The sequence below is a fragment of the Aspergillus karnatakaensis genome, assembly GCF_047715665.1.
Source record: "Aspergillus karnatakaensis strain CBS 102800 unplaced genomic scaffold BJY04scaffold_57, whole genome shotgun sequence".
In the NCBI taxonomy this organism is placed as follows: domain Eukaryota; kingdom Fungi; phylum Ascomycota; class Eurotiomycetes; order Eurotiales; family Aspergillaceae; genus Aspergillus; species Aspergillus karnatakaensis.
The window spans coordinates 134626-154767 of NW_027395769.1; the positions used below are offsets into that span (position 1 = coordinate 134626).

The 20142-nt window shown below is 51.0% G+C and overlaps 6 protein-coding genes across 6 annotated transcripts; 5 read left to right on the forward strand and 1 right to left on the reverse strand.

Moving 5' to 3' along the window:
* Nucleotides 1-837: 837 nt before the first annotated feature.
* BJY04DRAFT_222245 (uncharacterized protein) lies at nucleotides 838-1173 on the forward strand (the record flags this gene model as incomplete). The annotated part of the gene is made up of 1 exon (XM_073717338.1): nucleotides 838-1173. The coding sequence occupies one exon, from the start codon at nucleotides 838-840 to the stop codon at nucleotides 1171-1173; it is 336 nt and encodes a 111-aa protein (XP_073567115.1).
* Nucleotides 1174-1813: 640 nt separating this feature from the next.
* Nucleotides 1814-5260, forward strand: BJY04DRAFT_210058 (histone deacetylase hosB; the record flags this gene model as incomplete). Its single annotated transcript, XM_073714205.1, has 2 exons — nucleotides 1814-4005; nucleotides 4045-5260. 2 exons carry the CDS (start codon nucleotides 1814-1816, stop codon nucleotides 5258-5260), a joined length of 3408 nt encoding a protein of 1135 aa, XP_073567116.1.
* A 1612-nt stretch (nucleotides 5261-6872) lies between these two features.
* Nucleotides 6873-8696, forward strand: BJY04DRAFT_130616 (uncharacterized protein). Its single transcript, XM_073708479.1, has 3 exons — nucleotides 6873-7487; nucleotides 7609-8122; nucleotides 8186-8696. Exons 1-3 carry the CDS (start codon nucleotides 7067-7069, stop codon nucleotides 8400-8402), a joined length of 1152 nt encoding a protein of 383 aa, XP_073567117.1. The 5' UTR covers nucleotides 6873-7066; the 3' UTR covers nucleotides 8403-8696.
* Nucleotides 8697-11057: 2361 nt separating this feature from the next.
* BJY04DRAFT_130481 (uncharacterized protein) lies at nucleotides 11058-12827 on the forward strand. Its single transcript, XM_073708477.1, has 3 exons — nucleotides 11058-11184; nucleotides 11254-12484; nucleotides 12541-12827. Exons 2-3 carry the CDS (start codon nucleotides 11415-11417, stop codon nucleotides 12707-12709), a joined length of 1239 nt encoding a protein of 412 aa, XP_073567118.1. The 5' UTR covers nucleotides 11058-11184; nucleotides 11254-11414; the 3' UTR covers nucleotides 12710-12827.
* Nucleotides 12828-15667: 2840 nt separating this feature from the next.
* BJY04DRAFT_222249 (double-stranded RNA binding motif domain-containing protein) lies at nucleotides 15668-16210 on the forward strand (the record flags this gene model as incomplete). The annotated part of the gene is made up of 2 exons (XM_073717339.1): nucleotides 15668-15740; nucleotides 16014-16210. The coding sequence occupies 2 exons, from the start codon at nucleotides 15668-15670 to the stop codon at nucleotides 16208-16210; spliced, it is 270 nt and encodes an 89-aa protein (XP_073567119.1).
* Nucleotides 16211-17581: 1371 nt separating this feature from the next.
* Nucleotides 17582-19423, reverse strand: BJY04DRAFT_210061 (putative MFS transporter; the record flags this gene model as incomplete). Its single annotated transcript, XM_073714206.1, has 9 exons — nucleotides 17582-17908; nucleotides 17965-18049; nucleotides 18101-18270; nucleotides 18321-18724; nucleotides 18776-18878; nucleotides 18932-19013; nucleotides 19063-19138; nucleotides 19183-19306; nucleotides 19358-19423. 9 exons carry the CDS (start codon nucleotides 19421-19423, stop codon nucleotides 17582-17584), a joined length of 1437 nt encoding a protein of 478 aa, XP_073567120.1.
* Between the last annotated feature and the right edge of the window lie 719 nt (nucleotides 19424-20142).

Consider the following 20142-nt stretch of genomic DNA (forward strand, 5'->3'; position numbering starts at 1 on the left):
AATGAAACCTCAAATGGGAGAGTTAGAGCCATTCATTCCAGGGCGCCTAGAGAAACACCCAAGCCTTTGTCTGCTGGGCAACGTCAAGAATGGATTGGCCGGTTCAAAGAAACCAGTCTAGATCCTGGCTAGATCTCACGAATCATTCAGTCATATCCAAATATATCGTGCTCCGTAGCTGTGGGCGGGTTCTTGACGCCAGAATTTACTCCACAAGAGCGCTTCGTCCTTCTGGTGCTGACGTCAAAATGTGCCCCCCCAGTCTTATAGTATAATAGCATACGCATACGTACCTCTCTCCAATTCTTTCTTATAAGCAGAGTCTAGCCGTCAGCAATCCTTGATTTACCCTTATCAGACTGTTCTTTATCCCCAACTCTCTCGCTCAACTCCTTCATCTACCTACAGTCTTATTTCGCTAGAGCAAGAACTCGCACTCCCTCGCACTCTCTCCAGATCTACAAGATATCATCTATTCGTCTCTCTCGTTTTAATATCACCATTAAGACCCTCTCGTCGTGTTCGTGTACTTGGAAGCATACCTCGGCATCCGTATCATATACTACCTACAATTGCGACACACCAATCGCTCAACATAGAACTTTTATCATTTCTTACCTACGCCTAAGTACTCTGGAATACTCCTCAGATTCCCCACAGATTCGAGAGTGAGGGGATTTCCATCAGTCTACTACTTCATAGCGGAACCCAGCGGAGCTTGATCGCCCAGACTCGCTTATCCACCCGCCAAACAACGTCAGCGGCGCCCAAAAGAGCAAAAGATAATCTAGGCCAACTCAGCTCAGGGGGAAAAAGAACATTGAATCAACGAACAACATGTGCCAACAATACCTCACTCTCTACGATTGGTGCCAGTGCGAGGTCGACTCTGGCCACAAGACATGCGGCGCTGGTAAGCCTAATGCTGAATGTGAGGGTACGTCCTTTGAGACCGTCCGGATGCAATGCTTCTGCAACAATCATGCCACCAAGAAGTTTTTGACGGAGAAGAAGCATCAGCGGAAGTTGAGCCGGTCTTCGACTTCGTCGACGAGCAGTGGTTCTTCACGCAACTCTCGGTACTCTGATATCAGCCTGCCTCAGGAGAAGGATCCTCAACTGGGACCAATTATGCGAAAGAGGTGGTATCGGATGTGGGGCAAGGGGTTTTAAATTTTCCTCTTGAAGATTTCGTCTTGAGTTCATTTGTTTGGAGTTTGGAATCTAGGGAGTTTGTTTGGGGCATTTGGTTTTATTGGCGCCCCTTTATATAGGGCTGGAATGGTTTACTTGTGACGATAATGACCCGCGAATACACATAGAAGAGAACTTTTATGAAAGAATTGGAAATACTATACCTCTTTCTCCTCCGTAGTGCGTCCCGTGTCTGCATGATAGTGGATCAGCTAACAGAAGGGTCAATGTACAGGGTTTATGGAGTATACTTCTGAGCATCACCGAGCACAATGTCAGCGAAAGCCCAATAGGAAATGTCAAGAATAGGAAAACATTGGAGTCGACTATCTCACAGACTGCGAGAAGGTGCAGAGGATCGTGGACATGAAATATTAAATCAGCTGGAATGAGCGATCGACCCCCCTTGACCCAATAGAGGCGGCCAGCGTTCTTAGCCTCGTGTGATTGTTATGATTCTTCTACTACGGTCCCTCCTTGTTTCTCTCTTTTCACTGCCACTGCTACTTTGCCGTCTTTCGCGTTCACAAATCTTCCAGAAAGCTTCTCACGGATTATTCTTTGAGCTAACAAAACCTGTCTCACTTTCAGCTATTCAAATGAGACAGACTTCTGCGCCATGGACCCCTCCAAGCCATCCTCTGCTCCCACCACCGAAACCCCCTCAAAAACGCCCCCGCCTCCCATCGATCCCTCCATTTTCCCAGATCGTCTGAGCAGTTCGTCCATTGCTGCGACTCCTGTACCTGCGTCTCCCTCCGCGTTTTCTTCTTCCTCGCTCTTATCGCCGTTGGACCCCCCCGCGCGTCCAGGCGTCAGCCAAGCGTCGCATCCCACCCCGAGGCGCATCCCAAGCTCTAGCTCACTGAGAGATGAAAGGCGTATGTCCACTCCAAATCTGAAGAAGCGATCTTCCACTGCCTCGCTCCGATCAAGCCAGCTTAACAGTGGAGGTTCTGCCTCTCCGCGGCCTAGTCTGTCGCGCCGCTCATCTTCCACGCTCGCGACATCACCTACCGCAGCCGCCGCTCTTAGCGCCAGCGGTTATACAATGTCCCCCAGGAAGCCTTCCTTGACACCGGCAGCGGAACAGCCTATACCCACAGCTGCTTCCATTGCAGCTGAGCACTTCAAGAAGGAGGTCGACCACCACCAGTCCGCCGATCTACAATCTCAAACCTTGGTGGTCGTCCACGATGCGTGTTACGGTCATCGCTTCTCGCGCCCTCGCGCTACTCGCGCTGCCCTGAACTCGATTGTCGAGCGACCGGAGCGGGTTCAGGCTTGTCTTATAGGCATATCTGCAGCCTACGTTCGTCTTGCGCACAGACATGCTGGTGGGCAATTTGCGCCTCATCCGAATTTGAATCTACGTCAGCTCCCAGTACCTCCATTCCAGATCCGAAAGACGTCACGAATGTTGGCGGTCAACTCTACAGCAGTAACACATGTGCATGGAACCAAGTGGATGGAGGACTTGAAATCTATGTGCGACGCTGCGGAATCGCGTCTTGCGTTGAATGGAAAGGAACTGGTGCGGCCGCGCAGTAGTGGCAGAGACAGTGCTAATGGGACGCCTATCACTCCTGCTTTTCACGAAGGAGATCTTTATCTGTGCTCAGAATCCTTGAACGCGTTTGAAGGAGCTTTGGGTGGGGTGTGTGAAGGTATCGATGCTATATTTAGCCCCGGGCCTACCAAGCGCGCATTCGTCTGTATTCGTCCTCCTGGCCATCATTGTTCTTCTGGCCACCCCTCCGGGTTCTGCTGGATCAATAATGTGCACGTTGGCATTGCATATGCTGCAATGACTCATGATCTCACTCACGCTGCTATCCTAGACTTTGATCTTCACCATGGCGATGGATCGCAGGAGATTACTTGGGAGCAGAATCAAAAGGCATTGGCTGCACCTCGTAATGCAACAGCGCACAAAAAGGCCATGATCGGTTATTTTAGCTTGCATGACATCAATTCGTACCCTTGTGAGATGGGTGAGCCGGAGAAGGTGCGCAATGCAAGTGTATGCATTGAAAAGGCACACGGACAGTCGATTTGGAATGTTCATCTGGAGCCTTGGAAAACAGAACAGGATTTCTGGGACCTATATTCTACGAAGTACACTGTCCTGATAGAAAGGGCTCGCGCGTTCTTGAAGTTACACACTGAGCGGTTGGCCAGTGTTCCTAACGGTCCCGCACCTAAAGCTGCAATTTTCATCTCTGCGGGTTTCGACGCTAGCGAGTGGGAGGGGGCAGGCATGCAAAGGCATAAGGTCAATGTTCCCACGGAATTCTATGCAAAGTTCACTGCCGATGTTGTGCGAATGGCAGAGGAGGAGGGTCTCGGTGTGAATGGGAGGGTCATTAGTGTGCTAGAAGGGGGCTATAGCAATCGGGCTCTCACGACAGGTGTCTTGAGCCACTTGTCTGGATTAAGCGATACGACACAAAACACGGAGTCCCCGGATAACCACCAGATCAACCGCCTGGCGACTGAAATGACGGACCGCCTCGGCTTGTCCGACAACGTACCGACGCACAGCCAACGTCCAGCCTTCGAGCCTATCTATGATCGAGAATGGTGGTCTACTCCATTGTTGGAAGAGTTGGAGGCATTGGTTTACCCGCCACCTCCTGCTAGCAAGCCGCGAGAGAAGTCCGCCCCGACCTACTTCGCCCCAACGCAGTCGTTTTCTGCAAAAGTGGTGTTTCCAGGCCGGGATAGAAAGTCCATCGGATCACACACCAGCTCAGACCTGGAGCCTGTCCCGCTGCCGCCAGTGGACTGGGCGGTGGCAGCTCATGCATTGTCCAAGGTACTGATACCAAGTGATCGACAAACATCAAGCTTTCGACCTGAAGAGCTCAATGCTGAAGCTTCACGCCTGAGACGGGAACGCCACACTGCTCTTAGTGGTGTTTCTTGTGATGCGGCGACCACGCCAACCGAGTCAGTCGAAGGCGAAGATAACAAGATGAAACTCCGCATCAGAAGGCCCAAGGTTTCGCTGCCGAGTACTCCTAGGGCTGAGACTCCAGTACGCAGGGCCAATAGGAACAGTCGCAGAACGACTCTTGATTCTCCTAGCACCCTCCCTGACCCTTCAAAGTCTCCGGCGCCCCGCGCTTCGCGTAGAAAGAGTGCTACTTCAACTCCCACTGCTGCTTCGACCCCTGACCTAGATGTACCCGACCAGAGGCCACTGTCGCAGGGCTCAGTGACAATGCGCAAACCTCATACAGGTCGGATTGGAACTCCCAAGCGCACTGCAAGCCCACGGAAGGCGCCTCCCGTTCCCCGGGTTCCATCTGAGTTTTTACCTACAACGGCCGAAGATGTACAATCTCGACCTCAAACGGCTCAATCAACAGCTACCAGAAGCGAGTCTGTGCATGATGACATTGATAGCCTTACAGCTAATGTTCAGAAGCTGAGCATCAAGCTGAAAGTACCGTGCCCAGAAGAGAACGCCGCGCGGGAGAAAAGGGCGGCAGAGGAACGCAAACGCAGAGCACAGAAAACCTCGTCTAGACCAACTCGGTCTCCGAGGAAAGCGCCTGGATCCAAGAAATCGTCACCAAAAGCTACGCCACTGACTGCATCGCAGCAGTTAGCCCCAAGCAACTCCCACGAGGAACCCTCGCTTCCAGATATACCTCGCCCAGACTATGCGGCCAAAGAAGATATCATTGAAAAACCATTCACCTCTGCCCTCGCAACTCCAGATGCGTCGTCTCCTACGCCCCACCCAGCAGCCAGAGAGCTGGAGTCCACCAGTATCCAAGAAGAGAATCGCTGGACACCCAATCCAGCATTCGATCGCTCTATAACCCCTTCCTCTCAAAGTCCTTATGCAGGAATCTCGCCGCCTCTTACCCCCGGACCGGTCAGTGACACCACGAGCCCTAAATCCATACTATTTTCACCTCCTGCCTCAGTATCTGTGAGCAAGCATGGTCTTCCTGTCTTCACGTCTCACGGACCGATTCCGTTTGCGCCTGCGCCAGGGTCGGCGAATGTTTCCGGCGGTGAGCAAGATGAACCGAAACTTGAGCCTAACTGACCTTGAATGCTGGTCACGCCTCATTTGTGATATGGAACTGGGTTGGTGTTCAAGTTGCTTACTCTTGTTTGTCTGTTGGGAACTTTATGTTTGATATACCCCTTTATGTTGGAGTTATGGTATGGCCTTTTTCTTTATGTTATGTGGATGGTGCTGGATTGCTTGAGTCTATACCTTTAGTTTCAATGAGTTAATGAAATATCATGGATTTTGCTTTGACTCTTGCTGTCAAAACTTCCGGGCCCTCACCCGCCGGGCCAAACCTTCCGCGCTGGGGGCACTTGTAACCTGCACCACCCCAGCTCCAGCTCCTCCAGCTTCCACCCAGGTGCCTGATTGGAATTAGTCCATCGCTGTTTTCCCCCATAGCCTCCAACACAAATCTTCTCTACTATTATCAATCTTGCCCAATACCATCCACCTGTTCTAGATCTCTCTCCATCAACTTTCCTCAAAAACCATCACAAACCTACTACAAAATGCCTGGACACTCCACCGACTCTCTTCGTACGTCTACAACCCACCATCCTACACCTAACACACGGCACTCTCTCCGTTCTCCATACGAAGAAGTTAACACATTCAAAGCCCCCTCTCAACCCCGCCGAGCGCGCCATCATCAAGTCCTGTGGCGGCTGGACACAGTTTCTCATCTGTTTCAGGCTTAAGCCGTATAATCCAGAGGATGCGGAGGAGGGGCTGAGCATTCTTAAGGCCTTTGTGGAGGATGACAAGTAGGGCTGGGGCTATGGTCCTTCGATGAGTTTAAATGATTGTGCTCGTTTCTATGGAACTGAAGGAAGAAATGCCTGGTGTCGTGGGGAGGGGCAGGGGGGAAGTGTTACGAGGAATCGCGGATAGAGGAAGGTATTTTCGATGAGACGATAGTTATTGATTGGGATTGGGCTGCATGGGATATGCGAGGCATAGAGCAACGCCTTTCTATTGCTTGTTATGAGGTGATCGGAATCTAACATCGTGCGCCGCATCGGAAGTCGCTCTAAGTAGCCGGATGTGTGGCTCTCTTGTTACTAGATATAAGCCGCTCGTACATGCGCCTGGGCCTGGTTGTTCATTTGAGGGTTTTCGGAACCACATGAACCTTCAGCGTCGAAATGGATCTCATCGATCATCGATACATGACCGGCTGTGATGAGTCCTGACGCCTAACTAGCTACGGAGTTGAACACCAGATATCACCAACAGTTCCGAGTATATATACTCCGCACAGCACGAAGCATACAGCGGGGTGTCGAGGCTTTGAGATTGACGCGGCCATGTGAAGCCGTTGAAAGTTCGACCTCAACATCGCGAAAATTGCTTCGCTCAGGATACTTTCGCGTCCCAAATTCGAACTCTCGGCATGACCCAGCAATCATCGATGAGACAAAATGAATCATTCGCGATGACGGAGTCATTTACCCAGATCAGCCGGAGCGGAGATCGGGAACCTAGAGAAGCCAGCCAATGAAAGCAAGAAGCCTCGCATTGTGAGTCAACGAGTGGGCTTTCTTTCTCTTTACTTCGTAGCGGGTTGGTGGCTGAGATCCCGGATTAACTCAGTCCGAAATCCGGCGCCTCTGCGCGGTATCTCTTATCTGTCCCGGTTCCTCCCCGCTCGCTCTTGGGAGTCTCCTTCTCCTTTTACTCCTACTTAACGGCGACAATCCATTGATTAGGCCTCTCTGATCACCTGGGTCGACCTTGCGATCCAAATTACGCGATCAGACGACGCTCACTTCCCGGTTCGCGTCTCATTTCACGTTCACCTTCACCGCGACACACGTCAGCGCGTCGCGACTCACCATGGCCATCCATCCGAGCTTCCCACCACAAGCCGACGTCAGAGGGCCGCTATCCGCTCAACAGGCCCAACAAATATCAGCTTGGACAGAGCAAGCAGCTGCGTCTCTAGAGAGTTTGACAATCACGGAATCCTCCGCACAGAGTGGAGGAAACACTGTCGTGTCCGAACCGGTTACTACTCGCGGAGTTTTGCGGGGAGCGTCTGTGTCCCTTTCCATTCCCCTCGATGATCCGGCTCCGGCTACAAGCAGAGCCCCGGCCTCCAGGGTCAAGATCTTGAGTCAAGCATTGGAAGAAACTGCACAGGTGCCGAGGGTCACCTTTCGACGTCGAGAACCACTTCGTCGCGATAGTCTGAAAAGACGCGAGGCTCTATTGAAAGGAAAGGATGGCAGTCGCCGCAGACAACGCTGGGAGAATGGTATGTGCTGAACCGCTGAGCATGACTTAATCAAGGTGCTTCCTAGACTGTCATCTCGGGTCATCCATCCAACGCCGCCCCCCTTCTGCGGTTCACAATGCTGACAGACCTTGCTTTGAAGATCGTCTGTTGCATAACCCCTGGGCTGAACCTCCATCTTCTAAGGACTGGATGCCACAACCCACCCATGTTCGCCACGAACCGATGCCGTACTACCTCGCACCACTCTGGGACAAGCAATACGCACACCTCGACCGACGTTCGGCCAAGCAGATAGCAAAGGACACAAAGGTCGAAAGACATCAAATCCCGAAGGAACTTCGCTTGAGACTAAAGCACGCTCGTGCTGCGCGTGGTATGCTGCAGGATCTGGAGGAAGATGTTCGGCGGTTTATTGAACGATGGAATGAGAGGCAATCCTTACGGAGCAAGGATGGTCTCGCTGATGCGCCATCCTCCTCTGAGGACTCCGAAGATGAGGTCGTTTTTGTCGGACGGAATGGCCAAATGCATGATGCGCCTGATCGTAAGAAGCAGCTTCAAGCTATGCGCGAGACAACAAGCTCTCACAATGAGCTTGATGGTGAGAAGATGGTGTTTGAAAGTCTCGCTGATGACGGTGCTGCTGGCTTTGGGTAAGCCCCACAATCTACTGTTGTTTCTTGATAAAAAAGAACATCCACTTACGTTGACTGCAGTCGCTGGCTCGTCCACTCTATTGCCTCGTATTACGGTCTCCACACCTGGTCCGTCACCGTGGGAAGCCCCGCTCGACGCGAGGCCTACGTTGGTTTCAATCCACCCAGCTCAGGCAGTCGCATTGGACTGCTGTCCCGTGCACCGATGGGCTGCCATCAGGAGGCAATGATTCAACCGGGCGAGAAGCTTCCTCGGCCATTATGGTCCCAGATTTGATACCATGGACTTTGAAGAGAGAGCCTATCTACAACTACATGACTGGACGTATACACCGATGTTTGTAGATTTGTCTGCTACACGATGCAGCCTGTATAGACAGATAGAAGCGTCTTCTGGTCTTACCGTTTGGGGACAAGATAAGAGACATGCCATGCCAATCCAAGTGATTCCGGCGAAAATACCGATGGTCTTGAGTACGGAGTATACTTCGGAAGATCACATCCGCCCCCGAAGCGGTCTGCGGTGTAGGATGCAAGGGATGTCAATTCGACATCACCAGTACCTTGCCTGCATTATTCAATCACCACTGGATTTCATCCTCGACTACTCAGGAGAGAGGCCAGAGTGAGGAATACCCGATTATTTGGTCTAGGTTGGATGAATGAATCCAGGGACTCCCCTGTTTTTGCTCCTTCATTGGGGCAAACTTCCCCCTCTAACTTGAGACGACGGAGTAAGTCTTACCTTGAATCTTGGTGTACTACAGAACACACCCGGCGTTCTCGGACTACGTACATGGACAGTCTGGTGAGAAGTTCTATGCTAGAATCCATCCGCATGTTTGATGGATCTGGTCGTCTGGGTGGCTGGGTTGACAGTTGTCAAGGTGACGGGTTACCTCCGACTTACCCATTCTACAGCGATGGCGAGAGCAGACGATGGTCCCATCGTTGTCATTGTACATAGTCCAGGCCTTCTCTTCACCTCAATACCCGTTTTCCGTGGGGGCACAACGTAGCGTCGTGCAGTCACCGCAGTGCAATCCGAGTAATCATGACTCGACGGCTTATACATCTCGTGTGTGATAGGAAATGACACCGTCGGGCTGGGATGGGTGCAGTGCAGACACGGAAATGAGAGCCTGACTAATAAGCATCATCTGGGGACGTGTGAATGCATGGATGCCCTGGCTTGCAAAATGGTGGAGGAGCGCGGGGATCATGCGATGGGCGTCGAATCATGGCGATCCAAGAAGGAGAACAGAGCTCGTTCTGGGAGGTAGGTGGGAGAAAGGCGTGACTGCTCAGCCCGTGGCTAAGGTCATACAGGATCCGAGGTTGTGCGGAGTGCGTTTCCTTGATCTGGAGACTGCTCCATCGTGATGTTCCATTGAGTTGACAAGTCCCATTAACTATTACGTCGTGTGAGACGAGTCTGAGTAAAGTCGGACCGGTGGAGATTTTCGCGGTTAAGAGGGCAAGTGAGTATATCTGATTGAAGATCTGTGGAATAATAGCAATATCTCATTGCTGGGGCGATTGCTTTGGTCCATTGTCGTGGCTGTGGGGTGGGCCGGTACTGTAGGATGCCTTCATGGACACTTGTACACCGTGGCAATGGCAACATCGGAGGGAGAACTGATGGCAACTAACCGTCAACAGCCACCATTGCACCGAAAAAAAAAACGCTGGAGCCATTTCCAGACGCTCCGGTGGTAACCCTCCAGTATGTAGGAAGATGTTTGCGTGAAGTCTGTGAACCGCTCGGAGATCGGACCGGACCGTTGGAGATCCTGCTCGAGTGAAAGAAACAGTTCGCCATCCTTCAGCAATCAATTAGGCGTTCAGGCATCGAGGAAGCAATGCTGCTCTAGAACCCGAATCCCCTTCGCGTGTGTACTTTGGCGTTTTTCCCAGGGCAGCACAGGATCATCCAAGCGCCTGTCAGCGTGCTGCCCGCTTTTCATTCAGCAATCAGCGTCTTCTCAACAACTTTTCTACCCTCGAGTTGAGTTTGCAGTGCACGCACACTCTCTCTGCATGTGAAATGAAACGGAACGGCTGGGAGGACAAGATCCGCAGCCTGCAAGACTGGAGAGATCATGCAACAATCGCTTTCCGAAATACCCCGCTGGGGGTGTCGCGTTGCGCGGGAAATATCGTAAAAGATGACATGCACGGGATTCAGCAGGCAATCAGAGGGAAACTTCCAGCCGAACCCTACTATCTACTGGTCTGTCTGATGGTCAGCCTTACTCTGAGGGATTTGCCGGTGAGTGTCTGGAACGGCTGCCCAGGGTTGGAGGCTTGGGGGGCTACCAGTACCGGGAGCTGAGTATATGGGGATTTGGGAATAGTTACTCTGCTACTAACTACTAATACAACTGACAGTGAAACACAGCACTGACTACGACAGCAGGTGTATACAAGAGCACTACTAAGCTGATGTTCTTTATTTATCCTGTTGCTCCCTTTATTGGTAAAGAAGCAGTAAGATTTAGGGATTAATTGACAGAGTCCAAGTACATGGATACCCAAAGGGGCCAAGTCATCGTCATTTTGGCAGACCGACGTGGCTCCTGTCTCTCGCCATCTTTTCCGTTTCCTGCATTCTCCTTCGTTGCCCTCCGATACAACAAACATCTGCGCCTCTTTTTTTTTTTTCCTTTTCGATTTCGTTCCCCAAATCTCACACCACTCAACCTGGCGTCATCTGCTATGTTCTCAGACCCCTCGCTTCCTCTCCCATTCCTCGATTTTCCCTCTCGCTGCCAACCAAGCCAACAATCGCATGCTCTTCCGCCCTAATTTACTTCGTTCCTTGCCCCTTCTATCGTTTTCGCTGGCCTATAACCATTCTTTTAATTTCCCTTTTAGGCGCCAGTCCCTTGGATGGCCAAATTATTAACCCTTCCTCCCCTCGCCTCGTCCTTATTGTGGCCCATCCTCACTGCATCCCGAACTATACGCAACTTCCCTTCTGAGTATGAGTGGCCTAACAACTACACCACCACCACAACTTCCCAAGGCTGTGACTATGATATAAACGCATCTGACCTGTATATCTCCAAACCATAATCTTTCTTCTTCTCTTTTCTTTTTCCATTCTCATCTTTTCTCCGGTTCAGCGATCGCCTGGATAGAGTGACTCTTTTCCTCAATTGGGCAAAAAAACAACACACAGCCTAGGCGACGGAGCATCATTCCGCGAAGGATACAACCCCTGCGAACCGCCGACGCCGGCGTTTACCGCAGACTCTCTAAACTTGTCCATAGAATTAGCGCCGCCATGGGGTTGTACAGGACATCATCATGTCCAGATGCGACAACAAACAATGCAGCAAGCTCTAGCTCCACTGACAGCGATACTTCGGATCGTTCGAAAAGCACCGCCCCAACCATCTACAGTGACCGTCCCTATCTGAAGCGCCGAGATGAACAGGTGGATCTCTACGACGATGAAGGAGACCTAGATCCTAGAGACTCTGCATCAACTTTTGGGTCAACTGACACTTCAGCGGACGACCACGACGAAGCCCCCCTCTACGAAGTGACGGACCGCAAGCGTGACCTGTTTCTAGCCGATGTGATCCCCTCAAGTTCCTCGACCTTTGGCAAGCTATTCCCATCCTGCCGAAGACTGCTTATCCGCCACGATGATGCAACTCTGGATGGGAACATGAACCTGCGGGTGGATACAATGGTGCCACACCGAGCTGGCTACCAGCAGAACGTAATCCTCTTTCACCTGCGCATGTATGACTTGTTCGCCAGAAAGTTCTCTTTTCGTCGGTACTGCCGGGATTCAGGGCGCGAGGTCTGCCACTCAGAGAGGAGGACGATATCACCAAACTCTGACAAGCCACCAATGTTCCAACGCTCGTGGAGTAGTGTGCTGGCTAGTCTACGGCCAGGCTCGAACGGACAGGGAGCTTGTACAGGTATGCACCTCACACGGCGAGGTTCTGAGCAAAGCGAATTTGTGGAAGATGGGGTCATTGGCTGTGAGGCCGGCGTTGATCGCCCGGTCACACTCTCTGATAGCATCATGCTAGAGTTCTCCAATTACGCCCACGTAGAACTAAAGCGTCGAGGTGCAGGAATGACAAAGCGCTACGAATATGAGTACTGGGGCACGAAATACCAATGGAAGCGCGAGTCGCGCAGGGAAGGCGATCTCCGTGAGGTTTCTTACCACCTCATCAACGTGCGCACGACCAAACGGGTTGCGCACATTGTGCCCGAGATCCTCACCCCCCTGGAATCGATCGAGGAGGAGAGCAAGGGCGGCTGGATCCCCCCTTCCTCAATGTGGATCAGTGATAGCACTGCCTACAGGAATATGCATGACGTTGCCGAGTAAGTATCCTACAGCTCAAGACGGCCCTGTAGGATTCGAACTAATTCGCCTGCAGTGTGATAGTAGCTACAGGACTGATGGTACTGGTCGACGATTGCATCCGCCGGCGATGGCACCAGAGCACCGCTTCGCAGCTCATCCTCCCGAAGCGATCGTCTTTCTCGAAACGAAAAAACCTTCTGAGCCCGAAGCAGCTGATAGATGAAGTGTTCCATCGTTCCTGAGGATAACAGACACGCTGTCAACCAAACAAGCACGCCACACCCAGCACCTTAGCTCGAGGTGTCGTGTCGTTCTGGGTGATGATCCCGATGCACGAAGGCAGGGCAGGCACGCGTCCACAGGGTGACGTGTAGCCAATGCTCACTGCTCCATGCAACAGAGTGGCCTGCCCAGCTGAATCATCACAACAAGTGAGACCTATTTCACGACCTAACGACTTTTCTTGTCTCGGCTATGGATGGCTTTTGGCCCTGGAAATGTACTTTTTAACGTTTCTTTTTCCTCGGTTCGTCCGATACCCGCCCCGACCTGGAGGGTTGGGGTGTCAAAGGGCGGTTCAAGGAAGACCAATGGATTCCGCATGACATGCAGTGATGCGCGACAGGTACACGAGGATCATTTTTTGACTTGCATATATTTGGTTGGATTATTTTTTTTTCAGCCTCGCGCCTCATTTTACTTGTTCATTGCTGCCTTGCCGTGGCTGATTGAGCGTTATCTTTTTCAAAATTGCTCGCAATAACCTCTGTCTATTGAATCATGATACCTTAAGTTCATGTACGCAGGTGATTGAGATGCAGGGATGTATACGAATCTAACGACTACCGACACCTTGATGCAGATGCTCGACTTGATCAGGCATGAAAGAGATTGAAGATACGAAAACAAGAAATGAAGAATTCTAATAGATTGGTGTTTCTGCCCGACAATGTTCCCTGTCTTTGCCTGTTCCGCACGTCCCTGTTGGGTCCCTGTTGTCGCCTAACTAAATGCAAGCGAATCAGGAGAAGTATGTTTTCGGTCACTGTTGGTTGTGAGAACTCGAGTATTCCCCTACACAACAACGGCGAAGGAGAAGTATATCCGAGTAGTAGATAGTTGACTGAAGTAAATAAGCTTGATAGTTAATGCGGGGCAGATCGAGGCTCGTCCCAAAAAGTTGGAAGGTGCGTCGAATCACCTGCAGCTGTGCAGCTTCTCTCTTTCTTCCTTTTCCCCTTTCCCTCATTTTTTTTTCTCTCTCTTTTCATCTTCATCAAACAACCCCCCTCCATCAATCGCATCCTCCCTTCTAGCGCATCATGCAGGTTCATCATGCCTATCATGGCTTCGCCTTTTCCTTGGCCCCATTGTCATCCACCCCCCACCTTGATCTTGCCCCAGACACGCGATGAGGAGCATCTCGAACGGTCTCAGACGTATTCATGCCCAACTACCCGAGGCCCCAGGCAACGAATCATCACCATTCCTTTACTAGACTCGATCAAGTCAACTTCGACCAGACGGCTTCGATCTTTGCTGGCATCTGGTCCATCTTGAACATCGCCAGCAGACGAGCTTTTCAGCGAGACAACTGCTGTATTGCTGTTGGTCGAATCCCATCCTATCCTTTCCTCTCTCGTCCTACCCTTTAGCGCCCCGAGCGGAAACGGCCTCCGTTGCCGCGAGACAGTTCAATCCAGACAACCTAAAACAACCCCCTAGCCGCTTACTCTCTGCAGCCCGCTTCCGAGAGCCAATGGTTTCTGCAGAGCGGCCTAGCTTCAGAGTTCTGACCGTTTGAGGTCCAGGGCTGAGGGGTTCCGATGGCCTTGAACCGTTCCCTGTCCAGAATCAGATCGATTATTGCATGCTTTTAATGATGAGCTGGCACCGCTGTCTGGCTCCGCTTTTGCCTCTGTGACTGGTCCGACTGCTACAATATCAACCTCAATTCGTCGCTTTTTGACATTCTATGGGCCAATCTCCGCTTTTGGGCCACTGAATCTTCCCCTCGTGGCCCCTCATTCATTGTTATCGATCATTATCACATCCACCAGGAGATCACTTCTTTCCTGTTTCTCTTTCCTGCTCCAAAGAGCCACGTCCATGATGAGGCAAGCCCGGGCCTGTTCATACCCGATGCCACCTCGTCCCTTGCGGATCAGAAAAAAAAAGGAATAATATTCAATTGGTGGTCCCAATGTTAACGATGATGCGAGCAATTAAAATAGAGTACTGAAATTAGAACGTGGATGATTCGTCCAACTCGGTCCAGAATAACCATATCTCCTTTCCTGTACAACAGCATCACGCATCTTGTCGCCTGTTCCCTGTCAATTCAATGGATCTCTCTAACCACTGTGGGGTCTAGTGGCCTTGTTTTCCTTGACTTTGGCGTTTCTTCAAAGCCATATTCGTCGTCGGCGTGCGCCGGCCCGTTCCAGCTTGCAGCCTCAAGATGATCCGCAGGTTCTCCATGCTCTGGCGCTGCTGCACTTGGGAGTGATGGAGGGGGGTAACTTGCTGACGCCGTGCCATGTCCACACTGCAAAGTAGCCTGCATAAGTCCGTCTACTAGGTTCTGGTGATTAGGTTCCGTGTTTGTCATGCCAGAGGGCAAGGAAAAAACTGACTTGCCTGCACCGAGGCGCTATTTTAAAAAATCGGCCCACAGTTTTATACGGCTGCTGTTCCCCATATCCACCACCTCTATTCAATTTAAGAAAGAGAAAGGGTCGAGCCTTCTGAAATCAGAGAAGAAGTTCAAAGAAGTGACAAAGCTTTTTTCTTGTTTTCAGGCATTCGTTTCAGTCACTATTCATCCACGATACCTTGCTGCCAATTACTCTAGTCGATCATTGCATTTACCATCGCTATCATTGCCACAGCAGATTCTAGCCTGACGAGGGGTATCAGAAACCAAAGCCCACTACCACCACAAAATCCATCTCTCTTTCGCTTCCTTTGTCAGTCTACACGAGGGCCGATTGACAGCCCTTGCTCACAGTCAGCCAATCCCTATCTTCCTCGCCATGTCCGATCCAAGGCTCGATATCAAGTATGACTGGAGGTTGAGACTTGAAAGTATGCCCCACTTCCTAACTACTTTCTTTGTGGGAAACGTCATGGCTCTTGGTTGCTCAGTCTTCTGTGCCCTTATCTCACTCTTTCAGCTTTGGAGGGGCTCCTGTGCTAACATGAGTTCTCAAGTTTACTGCACCAAAGCTGGTGTTGAGGAGCCCAAATACAACACATTCTCCGACCGCCGAGGTAACTATGCAGTCAAACCTTTCGTTCCTTCTTCATCTACACTCGAAGCGCTTCGCTCAGCGAGGATCTGCTTATCATGCTCTGGCTATGTGGAATGGAGAGGGGGACATGGAACAGCAAGCGAAACCCTTCATTCTTCGTTCGCGAGCGCGCTCAGGTTGGCTCTGTGGTATCTCAGCTTGCGAGAGTGGAGTCGGCTTTATTGCTCACCGACTTTTATACCGAAACGTTGAAATTTTCTCTCAAATTGTACTGACGGCGCTCTTCTTATAGGGGGTCGCACAGCGTGGTCCTGTCATGTTGTTGCTGACGGACATACCTTCTTCGCCCGATACTGGTTCGACGGTGATTTCGTACAGAACGCTATGGAAGACGCCGCTGAAGTAGCGTTGAAGGCTCTGGATCCTGCGGCTTGTCAGCCTCCCAGCCGTGGCCCGCCATCGGGAACCGTCCGGTTTGACGGTGCTTAGGCCTGCTTGAAGTGCTCATACTATGTTGTTGGGGTTCTTTCTTTCAATGATTCTTCTTTCCTTCTTGATCTCCACTTTAACGAGGGTTTTATTCTCTATCTTTGTTCGTTCTCACTCTCCAACTTGACAACTTGACATTGTATGCGACACGCTCCGGATTGATGCCGATCTCGCAGACATGTACAACACTACCGGCTGTCGACATTATTGCTAGCTTACTTTGACGTTACGGGAACAACTTGGTACAGAGCGGGGATTTATGCTGGGTATATATTGGGTTGGAGCAGGCTGCGAACACCGTTTTCTCTTAACGACTCGATGGGATTTTATGCGTTGTCTCGGCCGAGGACATCTTCATCTGCGATTGATTGGATAAATCTTCCGTCAGTTGTTGTGCGGGGTCTCTAAGCTCAATCTCACATATTATCTATCCTCATTTCTATCAACGGCAAGCTGGTGTGACAGGCTATGCGGCACGATATCTTACGACACAATCCTACGATGTATGAATTTGAGCAGCATCTGCCTATAGGACTTGGTTATGCATTCTTTTACAATATGGCGGCTTAAGCTCCTGACCGAGGACTCGCCGTTAGACGAGGGTTCTATGATCTTACTGCAGTGAGCAGAGGGCTACATTTGTTACTGTGCAGTGGAAGAGAGATCTTCATTGACCCGCGCAGGGGGAAGTAGATCTCCTAGCGCGATAATAACTCTCGCATAAACTTTGGATAAAAAATAACTTCCGAAAGAATAGGCTGATGTGCGTGGGCGCCTCTAGCCGATCCCATACTCGATTAGATAACGGCTGCAGCTCTTTGATCATAGTGGATCATTCGGTTTCGTACGGGCTGCGTATGCTCCATAATTGACCTTAAAAGCCTAGAGAGTCCGAGGTGTAGCACCCTATCACCGCTTAGCGAACTTCAGCTTATTCGTAATTATCATGTTCTTAACATGCTCGTCTTAGATTTAGAGAGACCATAAATGATAGATCATGGAACGTCTGAGCTTAACCTTATTTTACGTTTCTCCAGTCAGATGTCACGTAAGACGCTCGTTCCATGGTTCGCTGCTCCTTAGGGCCCTTTCCGCTGTTTCATGTTGAACTCTCCTCTTCCAGGATTACTACGTACTGTATGTAGTTACCAGCTATGCGTCTTGTCTTGATTGCATTGAGTACTATATCCTTGTGGCTATTATAACAGATATCTGTTACCTAGCTCATCACCCGTCAGTACACATCTACTCCTCACATTACTGTCCCATACATTATCATTATTGTCGACTCTAAACCCCCTTCCCGCATTCCAATAGCCCCAATTGGGGTTCCTCCACCTCTTCTTTACTAAAAGAGTAGGAACCACCCAATCAATAAGCATACTTAACTCCCTCACCACCCCTCTCCACCTTCCTGTTCATCCACCCATAATACCCCCTAAGCAGGATACACCCGGTCGTAACAAGCAGCAGCAGCGCAGCATTCGTCCAATGGCCCGTCGGGTAGCCCCTCGCCGCCTCATTGGACTTGTAGATCCACACGCCGACGATCTGGCCCGGTGCGCCGAAGGAAATGTTCAGTGCGATTGCTAACCCGGTGCCTGCTGTCGAGCGGAGATTTGCGCTGAGCCAGCCCAGTAGTGGGGGGATGCAGGCGAAGGAGCCGCTTGTTGCGACGATGAGGCAGCCGTAGCGGTGCTGGGTGGTTTATCAGTTAATTTGTGAGTAAGAGAGAGGGAGGGAGGGGAACATACGAGGTATGCGTCTGCTGGGAGGACAGCGGAAGCAAGGAAGCCCATTGCGCCGATGAATGCAAAGGCGGCAGAGTGGAGGCCGCGGCTGGGGAGGTCAGTACTGGTTCAGTATGGGGGGGGTGAGGCGAGTGCGTACCTATTGAAGTGATCTGCTGACCAGGCGACGGCTGTTGTTACTACGTACGCTACCGCCCATGGAGGGACGGTCATTAGTTGTGCTTCCAAGCTTGTGTAGCCCAGTCCACTGGTAATCGCCGGAGTGAAAAGGGAGAGACTGGAAAAAGGCGCTGAGATGCCGAAATAGACCTAAAGAGGCATTAGATGAGCTTTGAGTTGTAGAGAAGTGTGGAGCTTACGAGGTAGTGTGCGTATAGTCGCCAATCAGTAAGGACTTCCTTGGCATCTTCCCATGTCATGGCCTTTGCTGCACCCTTAGACCCCTCTGTTGCAAGGCGCTGCGCTGCAAGTTCCTTCTCCTCTGGAGAGAGCCACAATGCTGTTTCGGGGTAGTCTGGGAGAATGAACCAGACGAGAACAGCTGATGCGCAGGATGGAGCACCCTCAATTATGAAGAGCCAGCGCCAGCCCGAGTATCCGTGGACCTGATTCATATGTGCGATTCCATACGCAATTGCGCCACCAAAGGCACCGGCGAGGGTGGCCGAGGCGAGAATGATGGCTACGCGGAGCGAGCGCTCGGAGGTGCGGTACCAGAAGGTTAGGAAGTAGATGAGACCTGGGAAAAGTCCGGCTTCCATAACTGGTTTGGATTAGTATGACTTTGAATTCGCGAGGGGTTGAGTTTGTCTACCTCCAAGAAGGAAACGGAGGCCCGTTACTTGCGCGTAGTTGTGCACGCCGCCTAACCCCATTGTCACGGCTCCCCACGACAGCATAAGGAACGCGATCCACCTCTACATTTGAGATTAGAGCCAACGATGTAAGGTGTCCGGTGGGTGGCACGTACGCTCGGCCTGAGCTTCTTGAGGAAGAAATTGGAAGGTACCTCGAAAAGGGCGTATGCGATCAAGAACACCATCAATGCGATCCTAGATGGGTCAGTGTTGATACAATTATTGCTATGGTATATGCACGCACGTGTATTCGTACGAAGACATGTTTGTTTCGGTGAGGAGATCATTGCCCATCTCTTGATTCATAATTCTTGCATTTCCTGCTTTTATGAGCTTCGTCCTTATGTTGCAGGTTCGATCATACCAATATTCGATCGATCTAGATAGCAGAGGAGATAGATGAAAGCAGAAAGAGGCACGATATGCAGATCTTGCTTCCAAACCAACGCCTTGACTCGAGCTTGGAGAGCAGGGTCGTCGACATTGTTCTAGGGACTTCAATCAGCATTAGTTTGATGAATAACAATGTCACTGCTCACCTCGAGTGCCAACTCCGGGTCAGTTGCGTTATCAACGCTGTGCGGGGCGACTCCTTTCTCACTCATGATGGCGGGGATTCTGAGAACCGGTGCAGGACAATCAACAAATTTTCTGGCAACTGCTGGTTATAAGGGCATGCGCCGTCAGGGACTTTCCACCCCACATGGTCCAAGTTGGGCTAGATCTTGGGGTAAAGCCACTGGGGGAAAGTCCGTTTCGCGAAAGTCGGTCAACCTCCGATATGAACTTCAAATTCTGGTTCACGGGCACGCAAAGCATTCTTATAGGGCGATGGCTGCTGGGATCGGCGGTGGCCCACGCTTGACAGCACGGATCGCATTCAATCAAGCATGCGGTTGGATCGAACCTGCATGTTGTACGGACCGCAACGCCAGCAAGCACCAATAGATAGGATGTCCTAGCATCAGCTAGACAGTGCTTTTACTAAAATCATCAAGTGACCGTGTGTCATGTGAGGCCTTGAAGCATGTCAAGCAATCTCAAGAAAACGATTGTGTGCCCTGGATCACTGGTGGTATGCAGATCACGGGGTAGTTGAGAGTCCAGAAAACAAGACTCGCTAGCTAGCTTCTAGCATCTGAAGTCTGATATGTGATCAAGACGTCGGCTCTGGTTATTGGATCATTAGGATATTTTGGCATAGTTACGCCATGGTACCTTGTTATAGATTAGCATATTTAATGAGAAATGTTCTACCCCAGGTAGATAGAAAGTTCAAAGGACTCACCATCAATGGCCGGCCACTTCAGAGGATATTATCATT

Excerpts from the sequence above, each read along its gene's own strand:
- BJY04DRAFT_130616 (XM_073708479.1), top strand. The coding sequence starts at position 7,067 with ATGGCCATCCATCCGAGCTTCCCACCACAAGCCGACGTCAGAGGGCCG. Across the intron at positions 7,488-7,608 it reads CAGACAACGCTGGGAGAATG|ATCGTCTGTTGCATAACCCC; the intron begins GTATGTGCTGAA and ends CTTGCTTTGAAG. Across the intron at positions 8,123-8,185 it reads GACGGTGCTGCTGGCTTTGG|TCGCTGGCTCGTCCACTCTA; the intron begins GTAAGCCCCACA and ends CGTTGACTGCAG.
- BJY04DRAFT_130481 (XM_073708477.1), top strand. The coding sequence starts at position 11,415 with ATGGGGTTGTACAGGACATCATCATGTCCAGATGCGACAACAAACAAT. Across the intron at positions 12,485-12,540 it reads AATATGCATGACGTTGCCGA|TGTGATAGTAGCTACAGGAC; the intron begins GTAAGTATCCTA and ends ATTCGCCTGCAG.